The sequence below is a fragment of the Fukomys damarensis genome, unplaced genomic scaffold (assembly GCF_012274545.1).
Source record: "Fukomys damarensis isolate Sample0158 unplaced genomic scaffold, DMR_v1.0_HiC HiC_scaffold_2, whole genome shotgun sequence".
Taxonomy (NCBI): Eukaryota; Metazoa; Chordata; class Mammalia; order Rodentia; family Bathyergidae; genus Fukomys; species Fukomys damarensis.
The window spans coordinates 25,360,946-25,373,030 of NW_022900914.1; the positions used below are offsets into that span (position 1 = coordinate 25,360,946).

The 12,085-nt window shown below is 44.7% G+C and overlaps 2 protein-coding genes across 2 annotated transcripts in view; one reads left to right on the plus strand and one right to left on the minus strand.

Annotated features, from left to right (window-relative positions):
* Atp6v1e2 (ATPase H+ transporting V1 subunit E2) overlaps positions 1-12,085 on the minus strand; it is a 24,059-nt gene that overhangs the window by 10,565 nt on the left and 1,409 nt on the right. Inside the window, exons 2-4 of the mRNA XM_010615773.3 lie at positions 11,644-11,827; positions 11,423-11,506; positions 9,000-9,109 (exon numbers count right to left, since the gene is read on the minus strand). The gene's annotated coding sequence lies outside the window, so the exon portion shown is untranslated. The remainder of the gene's footprint in view (positions 1-8,999; positions 9,110-11,422; positions 11,507-11,643; positions 11,828-12,085) is intronic.
* Positions 10,572-12,085, plus strand: part of Rhoq (ras homolog family member Q) — a 38,892-nt gene continuing 37,378 nt past the window's right edge. Inside the window, exons 1-2 of the mRNA XM_010615898.3 lie at positions 10,572-10,754; positions 11,458-11,752. Of these exons, the coding sequence (XP_010614200.1) occupies positions 10,572-10,754; positions 11,458-11,752 (478 nt within the window). The remainder of the gene's footprint in view (positions 10,755-11,457; positions 11,753-12,085) is intronic.

Consider the following 12,085-nt stretch of genomic DNA (forward strand, 5'->3'; position numbering starts at 1 on the left):
AATATTACTCAGCCATAAAGAAAGAGAAAATAGATTAATTCATAGGAAAATGGATACATATTGAAGATATACTCCTAAGTGAAATAAATAAGTCACACATGTGTAAATACCGAATAGTTTCCCTGGTGTAAATAATCTGCAACAATGCATAAGATTCTAATAAGATTAGTGACATTTAGAAATGGGAAGAAAGGAGCTAAAGGTGTAGGGAAGGTGGGATGGGTAGGGTAAGAGTAAAAAGGGAAAAGAAAAAAATGTGAGAGAATGAAAAGATGAAAATAAAGTGTTTGTAGATGGGGAGGGGAGGAGGGGGTGAAGGGAGGGCAGAGGTAAGGGGGAAAAATGAGAATCAAGACTTGTCATGTAGAGGTACAAGATCCCAACAATGAATGTAACTGTACTGTATCCCTAAAATGTACCAATAAACTCAATTAAAAATTAAAAAAAAAAGATGCATGCCTTAGGGAACAAATGCTCTGGCCCTTGTCCTCCCCCTATTTCTATTTATCACTTAGCTTGACCCTAAGTTCAGTTATGTACCAGACTACCCTCACCTTCCCCTGTGCTTTTCCTGTCCTTCTCCATCCTCCTAAATGAATTCATGCATAGACAGCCTTCCTTTTTCCTTTATCCCTGCTTCCTGGATATATCAATAAAAACCCAGAGAAGCTTCAGTTCACGGCTATCCTTATGAGACTCACATTGAAGGGTCTCAGTTAAGATCAGTCCCTCTGGGCCTTCTCCTGGAGTTTGAATTGGACATCAACACTGAGTAATCTTTCATCCTTTGCGCTGTGCCATGGTTGTGAACAACAACAAGGTGAGGACACAAACTCATATCTGTGAAAGCAAGATGCTGCTGAGGAGTCCAGCCGCCCTCAAGATGGAACCATGAAGGTCAAAGGATGCAGGGAGTGATGGAACTTTGGAAAGTGCTAAGTGAACATCAGATGCTGTCATTCACCAAGCCCTACTTCCCTGGCCTAGCTACCACAGCTTCAATTCCTATCCTACCTAGAACCACACTCCTCTAGGCCAGAGAGAAGTCAAAGTCCCAGGAAGTCTCCAGCGGGTTGAGAAAGGCAAGAAAGGCTGCCACGTAGTCCTTTGGTGGAGGAAACTGGCTTCCCAAGCCTTCAGCCTGCAAGCTGGAGGCAGGGACGACCCCAAGGTGAAGTACAAATGCTCTGCCTGCTCTAGAACACATGGGAGCAATGTCTGCTATTAGTCCTCAGGCTTGGCTGATGCATTCACATGCCAAGCACAGCTTTGGTAGTGACTTAAATGTCACCATGACAAGTCCTGGCTGGCCTCATCTCTGCAGGGACACACAGCTTAATCCCTGGCACAGAGAAGGTTCTGGTTTCCAAGGAAAACAACATATTTTATCTACCCAATCCTGTTCCTAATCATGTCTGGGGACTTTCCTGGAGACTTCTTTGGGCGGAATACTCTTTCCACCTACCTTTTCTGCACACTCCACAATGTCTAGTATATAGCAGTAGTTATGATTAATATTAAGTAATCATAACTATGTGCTGGGCCCATGAGTGAACAGATGAGCAGTATGGACACAGTCCCCCCTATAAAACACCAACAACCTTGGGATTTGAAACCCTTTTTAAGAAGGAGAAGGAGCTGGGCGTGGTAGCACAGGCCTATAATCCCAGCACTCGGGAGGCTGAGGCAGGAGGATTGCTGTGATTTAGAGACCAGCCAGGGCTACCTAGTGAGGTTCAGGTCAGTTTCAACTACATAGTGAGGCCCTGTCTCAAAAAACAAGCAAACCAAAAAAAAAAAAAGAAAAGAAAAGAAAAAAGAAGAAAGGAGAAAGGAATGTGACGATGGGAGAAGGTACCCCAGAGGGATACTTCCTTCTGTCCTGCTCACACTGCTGGAACACAGAGCTCCACGAGAATTTTAAAAATGTAAATTACTCAGATGAATTTGCCTAGGGTCCTGGTTAAGTCTGTTATACTCATAGAGGTGACATGTAGGCCCATGAAGGTTCCTACAATTCTAACCAATACCTTAATCAATGATGACAATGAAATTAATGACTGACAGACCAGTGTGAAATAGGGTTCACAAGGGCTACTTCTCAATCAGACAGTAAGGCTTTAGATGTTGAATCAGGAGATCAGAGGGAGCAGGGAAGGCCAGGAGTGACTGGGCTCCTGGAGCTCAAGACAGGAGTGTTCACTAAGCAAAGGGAAATTATTTCCATATTTTTACAGTCTATTTGCTCACATTGTTGTGAAGAGTTACAGGTTAGTCCTGGGCCTATAGCATCTTCTGGAAACCCTCTTTACCTGTAGGTCTCAGGAAGACTCAGGGCAGGACCTGGAGACTCTGTTTCCCACATCTCTAGGATGCAAATATTCAATCTCTTTAACACCTGCATCCAGAGTTCTCTCCCCTGCTGAGGTCCGAATTCTTGGGGTCCTTGGAGCATATGACAGACCCAGGTAGCCCCAGGAGAGAAGGGGCTGAACAGAAGCAAAGAGGACTTTTAGGTCTGTTCAGTGTGGGGTGGTCACGTCCCTTGATGCCACTCTCTCAGAGTAGGTCACAAACCCACCTACCCCTCAGAAAGCCAGAACCACCCTTCTCTTCTCCTCACAGCTCCCATTCAGAAATGAGACAGATTTTGCCCTTGAAGTCCTCAAACACAAAGGTTTTCACAGCCTCCCTCGTTTCTGTGGGCAGCAAATCCAGGAGCCCTGCACCCTCCCTTGGTGTCATCATATACAATGGCATCATCGATATGCTGGGGTGTAAGTAGATCACCTTGCTATTCGTTTTCAATTTGCCCCGGCTGCTCTTGTATTCCTTTTTAGCATTTTTCCTGACTTTCTTTTGTGGGTGATGGTACCTTTTTTGAAATTGAGGTGAATTTCACAGTAATGTAAAATTAACCATTTTACGGTGAATAAATAACTCATTGCATTTAGTACATTCACCACCTCTGTTTAGATTCAAAACATTTTAGCACCCCCAAAGGAAATACCACGTTCATTAAGCAGGTGATCCCTCATTTTCCCTTCCTACCTCTCTACCCCTAACCTATAGGAACTACCAATTTGCACCCTGTCTCTGAGAAATTGTCTGTTCTGAATGTGAAACAGAGTGTGTGCTTTCACTTAGCATTAAGATTTTGAGGTTCATCCACAATGAAGCACGGTTAAATGTGGGGACTTAAACCTTAAGGTCATGGTTTTAAGAGAAGGGACCTTTGGATTTGGGAGGATAGTGAACTCACAAATGGGACTAGTCATCTTGTACAAGGGCTTGCAGGTTCCCCCCTTCCTCCCTCCCCCACTTTCCCTCTCTTCCTCTTTCCCTCCCTGCCTTCCTCTCCCTGTCTACAATGTGAGGACCCAGATTTATTCCTTTTCCTGTACAGGACAAAGCAACAAATTACAATTTTGGAAGCAGGGAGCCCTAAGCAGACACCAAGTTTGCTTGTACCTTGATCCTGGCCTCTAGAACGATGAGAAATAAATCTGTTATGCTGAAATTACCCAGCTTAAGGCATTTTGTTTGCATAGCAGGAATAAAGATGATATTCAAATAATACTGTACAAATTAATGTATAATGTGAAGACTTTATACTTTTATTTCTGTTTTTCTATCCATTATTCTTGTCATAGATTTTAGTTTGTGCATAAGCCACACAATATATTGATGTTTTTTTCTGCTTTAGAGGGTCAAATATCTTTTAAAAAAATGTTTAATGTCTCGGTTTTTGTTGTTGTTGTTTTGGTACCAGGGATCAAACTCAGGACCTTGTGCTTGCAAGGCAGGCGGCGGAACCACTATGCTAAATCCCCAGACCTAATGTCTCATGTATTTATCTTTTCTAGTACTTTCACTGCTTTGTATAGATCCAAGTTTCCATCAGGTAGCCTCAAGAACATCCTTTAATATTTCTTGTAATGAAGATCTTCTGGTTAAAAAATCCTCTATGCCTTTTGTTGTCTGAAAAAAAATTTAATTAAATTTTGAAGGATTTCTTTCTACTGGATGTAGAATTCTAGATTACAGTTTTTTATTTCATTGCTATAAAGATGCTACTCCAGCAAGGAGAGGTAGCACACACCTGTAACCCCAGCTACTAGGGAGGCTGAGACAGGAAGGTAGCAAGTAGCAGCCAATGTGGACAACTTCAGAGACATCCTCTGAAAAAGCTTTTTTTAAACAATCTAGAAATGTAGTTCTGTGCTCCCTGAACTAGATTCCCAGTTTGTTTGCTTTTAAAGATGCTTTCCATTAAGTCCTAGTTTGCATTGTTTCTAACGAGAAGTATGCAATTATTCCTATCTTGCCCCCCAATGTATAATTTTTCTGTTCTTTTTTTTTCCTATTTATTACTGGTTTAGGTGATTTAATTATGAAGTGCGTATTTGATGTGGTTTAACTTTGTATTTTTCCTGCTTTGGGTGCTGGGCTTCTTGGATCTTTAAATTTATAATTTCATTAAATGTAGCACAGTTTGGGCCATTGTATCTTCAAATAGTTACCCATTGTGTCTTCAAATAGTTACCCTCCTTCCTTTTCTGGGATTCCAATCATATGCGTACACTAAATCATTTAACATTGGCTCACAGGTCCCTGGGGCTCTGTGCTTCTGTATGTGTGCGTGTTTCTCTCTGCGGGTGTGTTAGCTTGGATGGTTCCTACTGCTATGTCTTCAATGTCACAGAGGTCTACAATGTCCAAAGTGTTCTTAAAGCAGCTGGTGAATCATTTTCCGGTGTTGTATTTTTCAGCTCTACAAAGTTCCATTTGCTTCTTTTTTAAACATCTTTTTCCTTTCTCAACATTTGTGTTTTTCTTTAAATCCTTGTGCGTATTTTAAATTTCCTTTTAAATAATTACCTGCTAACTTTGTTTTCTTCATTATATCTGGGTTTGTTTCTATGGACTATATTTTCTTCTGATTTGGGGCTAAATTTCCCTACTCATGTGCATATCAGTTAATTTTTAACATTCTTAATTTTATGATATTGGACGTCGTCTTAGCTATTTTCCTCAGAAGACTCGATACCTATAAACTTGAAGGAGTAGAGGTTTATTTGGGTTCATGGTTTTTAAAATTTTAGTCCACTGTTGGCTGGCTTCGAGGCTGGAAGGGCATGGTGAAGGAGTCTGGTGAAGGAAAACTGCTTGGGTCACAGCGTCAAGGAAGCCGAGGGTGAAGGAGGTGGCATGGCACGAGATACACCCTTCCCAGTCACACCCCCAGTGACTTACGTCTTCCAACCAGGCCCCACCTCCTCACAATACATTCAGCTATGACCACATCAGTGGATTCATCCGATCAGTGCCCCACTTACCATTCCATAATTCACCAAACACATGAGGCTTCTGGGGGATACTTTTTATCTCAACTATAACAGATGTCTATTTTGTTGTCCTTTAAAAATAATGGATTTGCTGGGCGTGGTGGCGCATGCCCGTAATCCCAGTACTTGGGAGTCTGAGGCAGGAGGATCTCTGTGAGTTCTAGACCAGCCTGGGCTACTTAGTGAGTTCCAGGTGAGTTCCAACAACATAGTGAGACCCTGTCTCAAAACAAAAACAAAAACAAAAATAATGGATTTGTTTTGGCTGGTAGTTATGGTTATAGTGAAAGAGCTTGATTTTTTCTGAGGCATTTATAAACCATGTTGGGGGATATATGGAGTTACCTCTACTCCAAGACTAATTTAATCCTTCTCCTCAAGCATAATTCTCATGGGGACAGGGATGTGGCTCAGTGGCGCTGCGCCTGCCTAGCAAATGCAAGGTCCTCAGTTCAATCCATGGTTCCAGGCGGAAAAAAAAAAGTATAACCCTCATGCAGTGTCTACTGAATTTTCCGGACATTGAGTAAGGTTTCTTCGCATTGGTTGGCTGAAATCCCACAACTCCCAGCTCTGTGTGAGGTCTGGGTGCCAGGCACCTCACAATTCCCTGGTATGCCTATGCCTCACCGTGTGAAATTTTACTGTGTATACTAACGAAATGCATTATTCAGCAACAGCTTGGGGTGATTCAGGATCCCTTTTGCTGCCATACTCCCTCATCCATGGTACTCTGCCTTGAAAAATCTCCCCAGTGACCTCAACAGCTGAGCAAGACCACTGTGCTCTGCCAGGGTCCCTTCTCAGTATGCTTCTGTTCAGAAAGCAGGTCCACATAGGAAGTTGGGGTGGTAGAGAACTTGCCTCCTCTGTTCACGTCTTTCAGGAACCATAATCCTGTGCTGCATGCTATCCAATACCTGAGCACTGTGACTTCATACATCTCGTACAATGTCTGAGTTATCTCATAAGTCTAGCACATAGTCTTTGCACATGAGGCATATTCAATACAGTAATCTACTTCTCCAACTCCTCAATAGGTTGAGTGCAAGCAGCAGAAGCTGTCTGAGGCTGGTTAAACAGAAAGAGAAACCTAAAAGAATCACAGGTAGCTTGCAGGACTGTGAAAGGACTAGAGAGGCTACTCAAGGACAGGAATGGTGTCCAACACATACTTCAGGAACTATTCTGGTAAGAAACTACTTCTGGTACCATTGCTGTCACCAATCTCTAGACAAACCATGCATACGGCTGTCACTTCTGAACTCAATTATACCACATCCACTGCCAGTGCCTGCCCAACATGCCACATCCTATGTCAGGAACTGAACTGTGTACCCAAGGCTGAAGTTACACCCCAGAGAGACACAGAGACTGCACCTTGAATTTAACTTCAGTTTCATTAGCTCTTGAGTCTGAAAAGCAAGGAAAGCAAGAGCCCGTAATTTCCAGTTTGTAGAAGGGCTTGTCTTTTCACCTCTGAGACTCACAAAGTGGAAGATTCTCCAACTCAAAATGTGGTTTTGAATGTTCAGTGGCCAAAATATCTGCTGTGGAGGAAGAGCTGTGAGCCTGGATATTTTTCTGGCACTCTTAGAACTGAAGGATGGGATAAAAGGTTAACTTCACCGATACAAGAGGCATCTGCTCCAGCCTTCTTTGGAGGTAATGGGAAGGGGCCATGCAAAGATCACATGACTACTTCACTCCAGCAACCTCTAAGGAAGTGTCTTTCCCTACTATTTAGCAATGAATGACAATGCCACCAGTCAGAATGACTTGTCTCCTGAACTGAAGTTACAGAAGACATAAACGAAGATGACAAAACATTATCAAGGGTGCTTAAACCAAAATTCTCAGGGGCTAGGGTACACGTCTGAGTTTCTGGGATGTCACGAATTAAAAAAATGGATGTAGATATATTTTAAGTGGAAATAAAAACAAAATGGGGCAAATTAATTGTTTTAAATCATGCTGACAATTAGGGACCACTGACCTTTAAGAAACTGTTGAAACGTTTAAGCCATTGTCTTAGCACAAAATATTATACAATGTATGTCACATCTAAGCCCAAAGAGAAAAGGATGCATATGAGTGTAGTTAGTGCGAAGGAAAAGAAAAATAGGTGCAGCAAATGGCACAACAGAATGAAGGTGGTTGTTATGGCTTTTATGTAGACGTTCCCCCAAAGCCTCATGAGGTCGAATGTGGGGTTTTGCAGAGGGCTGAGTCTGGAGTGTGCAATGCTGGGATTAAGGATGTGTGATTAGTAAATTAGCCCACTGATTGGTTTGGTGTGGATAATGGGAAAACACACCTTGGGTGTGAGTGCTACTTGCCCTAAGGGCATGTAGCCTAGTTAGAATATAAGGTACAGAAAGAGGGTTGGTGTTCTCACTTGCCGCTTCACTACTTTGCCGCTTTGCTGCCTTCTGCCCACCATGAACTGTACTGTTCTCTGTGACGCCCCTCTCCAATGCCACCCTGCCTTGAAGCCAGCCAACTATGGACTGAAACTTCTACAAACTGTAAGCCAAAATAAAGTTTTTCTCCTTTAACTTTGGGTGTTTTGTTTTGTTTGTTTTGTTTTGTTTTTGTCTCAGCAATGAGAAAAGTGACTAGCACAGTAGTCCAGGGGGTCTGGATAGCAAGACACCCTGGAGAAGGAAGAGGCTACAATCTGAAGATATGGGTCATGTGTGGAAGAAAGAAGCATCATGGGAGAGCAGAGGAGCACCACACAAAAGACTGATAATCACTTTACTTCCTTATTGCTAATCCCTAAGAAAGAGTTTCAGAGAAGGAGAAGAGCCAGATCAGGGATAGGTGATTTGGAGTAAGCAGGGCTCCTGTATTCACAAGGCAACTGGTTGACATGTGGAACAAATCATGGATTTGACATGGATCTTCCTTCCTCCCTCCCTTGACATGTGTCTCTCTCCTCAGATTATGTCCTTTGTAGCTAGGAACACTGACTGCTGAGAAACACCAAGGCTGGCAGCCTCCCCGACACAGACTCCCTCCCATACCTGCCACCCACAGTGAGGAAGCACAGAATCTGGGTAGGAGTGAACCTCCATGCTGAGATGGGAAGGGATCATAAGCCCAATCAGAGTAGTCTATAAGATGTTTTGTTCCAGAACTGTAACTATTTGAGCTGTACAGCGTCCTTGCCCAATATATGAAAATGTTCTGTAACTGTCTGAGCATGCTCGCCAGTTATGTGTTTCAAGAATGTTGTTAACTTCACCAGGTAGGGCACCACTTTCAAGAATATTCTGTAACTCTACCCTCCTGCTTCTGTAAGCCTGCTCACCTGGCACATGGGCCCACCCCTCTACCTTGAGGATCTCTAGGCTACTTCCATTTCAAATTGGGGCTCAGAATATTAAGTGGGAATACTCTGAGCTAGCTGGCTAATAAAGATTTTTCTCCATCTCTTTGAGTAACTTTCATATTCTCGAGTCTTCAAATTGCTGGAGCTGTCAGCACTTGAGCTATAACACAGGCTGTAACACTTGGCTGTAACGCTGAGCTGTTCCACTTTGCCATAACAAGATGGTGCCTTCTAATTAAACCACATGATGACAGATATAAAGTCAGAAAGATCATTGAGCAGAAGCAAACAGTTCTTTTCTCTAAAAATCTTACCTTGCATGATTGTTTTGGGGATGAAATATGATGACCTACAGGGTTGGCAATTAGCTCATAGGTAAAGTGCTTGCCTAGCATGTGCAAGGCCCTGGGTTTGATTCTCAGCACTGGAAAAAAACAAACAAAAAAAATCAAAGACCGGTACCAACATTCTGAACATCAAGTACCCAGGCCAGTGCTCAGGTCCCATATTACATAGTAGATTCCCTGCAAATACTTGTTCCTTCCCTTCATCAAGCACAGGTTAGTTAGATTTTTGCTATTGTGACAAAATACTTGAGGTAATCTACTTAAAAGGAAGAAAGGTTTATCTTGGCTCAGAGTGTAAGAGGTTTCAGTCCATGACTCCTTAGCCCTGTTGCCTGTGGACCTGTGGTGAGGCAGCACATTATAGCAGGGAGCGGGGGAGCACACGACAGGGAGCCTCCTTACCTCATGGTAGCCAGGAAACAGAGGAGGGGCCAGTATCCCAAATCCCCTTTGAGGGCCATCCCCAGAGACCTCACATCTAAAGATTGTACCACCTCCTAGTAGCGCCACAGGCTAGTGACCAAGCTTTTAGCATACAGGCTCTGGAAGACATTTAAGGTTTTTACCACAGCAACATCCTCATTCTGGGGGTGGCTGTTTGCCTGGATAGTACTTTCATCCTTTGGCATGCAGCTAAAGGTGGCTCCCTCTGGGTGGATGCACCTCTGTGGGTGCAGGGTTTGATAAACTGAAGTTACATCTGTGACAAGATCTCTCCTTTATTGTAATGAACAAGGATTGTGCCTTTGTGGGTAGGGTGTGGGACAGATTTTCCCCCAGAGGCCCCTTCAACCCTGGCCTTTCATCTCTGAACTATGCACACTGCCCAACCAACTGGGCCACTGCTTTCACGCAGCTTTCAGAAGCCCATGGACTGGCTGTATTATATGGTACCCAGTTAAACACAAACCAGATTCCTGCCTTCCGTCCACCCTAGAAGACTCATCACTCCTAGGAAGCTGTGTATGTTTCCTTCTTGTCCTGGTGCAGGGTTCTCTGCCTTTCACGGGCATTCTTCCCTTACTCCTATCAGCCTTTTAAACCCTGGGGCAATGACCCTGGTTCTGCAAATCCTCCCTCAGTACATCCAGAGCTGTGCAAACTGCCTCCTCTTTGCTTTATTCTTTACCACAGCACCGATCATATTATATAGTAATTATCTGTTTGCTCATCAGTTCTTTTCCGTTCCCCCTCCAGGGACTGGCTTGCCAGTTCCTCCTCCCCTGCTCAAGAATAAAGCCAGGCTTCTAGTAGGCCTCAATACATGCTTGTTAAATGAAATGCTGAATGGATCAATTACAAGGAGGAAGGAGGGAGTAAAGAAAGGGAAGGCGAAGGTTGCATAGAAAAGTTCACTGTTCTCACACAGACAGACCTGTGTCTGTTTCAACATTTGCAGTTCAAACAAAAGGAAAAAAGCAAGCAGAGAATCTGTGGGGTGCTTAGAAACAAAGTTGCTTCCTGTCCCAATCCCTGACATTTAAGAAATGGGTTTTGTGTGTTTCTCTTTTACCACTTTGGGCATTATCTTCCGTGCCCATGGGATGGGGGGGATCCTGTGGAGGTCTGCATTCAGGAGTTGATGTGGAGGCATCCCGGATACCCCTTCCCACCCCACTTCCATGCCAGGTGGAATGGGCCCAGAGCCCTCAGTATTCTTGGCAGTCTGACATTACTGTGGGCCAGAGGGATGAGGTCACTGTCGCCAATGAAGTCACCACTGTGTGATTCACCTGGCATCAGCTCCCCACTCGGAGAGTGCTCACATTCCCTGGGCTTCTCCCGGAGCATCATGAACCCAGGGACCCCTGCAAGATGAGCTCATACTTGTAAGACAGAGAGCCAAAGTCCAGAGAAGGGAAGCAACATGCTCAAGCTAACACTGGTAACTTCTGTTAGAGCCAAAATCAGCTCTCCTGGCCCAGTGCCCTCAATTTCTTCGGATAGACACTCCTTTCAGAATAGTAGTCCCAGCAAACAGTTCACCAGATAAAGAATGGAACATGTTCTACACATTTCCTCACTAAGATCAAATGGCAAGATCTGACTCGAAAGCATTGTACTGCCTTTCTTAGCCTGCTATTTAGTACTTACAGAGTATCTTCCAGAATCACCCACAGTGTAAAACAGTGCAGTGAAATACCCACCCTAAGATCTGAAGGGATCTGAATGTGAATCTACAAGGAACTTTTACTAAACCTCGAAATCTTCCTGGGAGAGTGGAAATATGATACAGGGTTTGAGACCCAAGGCCCTGGAATGGAGAAATGAGGACCTAACTGTTCCAAAGTGTGCTCCCAGTGAGTCCTTAGCTGCCTGTGGGGACACCACACCACTTCTGGAAGCATTAGTTTACTCACCTCTGACCTTAGGGCGCGGGTTCAACTAACCTCTGTTTTGACTCTTAACACAACACTGTGCACAGCTGCAGCGACGCGGCCTCGCCTTGGAGCCCCCTCCACCTTGCGTCCCACCTGCAAAGCCGCGGCACACTTTAGAACCAGACCTGGGCGTAGCGCGACCCCAAGCTTTACTAGACAGAGGGGCAGGGGTCGCCTGCCCAGTCTTTGAGCAGGAGGGTGCATCACTCATCAGATTTCACAACAAATACCTGGGAGGGAATTTGCGGACCGAAGGAGGCATCGGAAAAAGTCGCCTCCACGGACAGCACAGGTACCAGGGCCGGGCCCAGAGCCGGCGGGGTCTCCCCTTTCTGGCTGGTTGGGGAGGCTTCAAGGTTCACGCGCTGCATCTCCCTTAGTCACCAGTTTCATAGAAAATGATTTAAGCTCACGCTGTGAAAGGCATGGGGTGGGGGGTGGGACGAAGCAGTACACCTGGAGTCGCAGCTCTGCAGCTCAGGGACTCTGCCACCTCAACCCCTCCGGCTCGCGCACCCTCCTCCCTTTTAAAACCCTGTCGACCTTTCTTTCTTCCCAATTCCTAGTTCCCGGGAGCACCGGGAGGCCGGGGGACCGCTTCAGTCCCGCGGGCTGAGTGTAAATACACAGGTCTAATTCCGCACGCCGGTTGCGTCATCGCCGAAGCCTGCG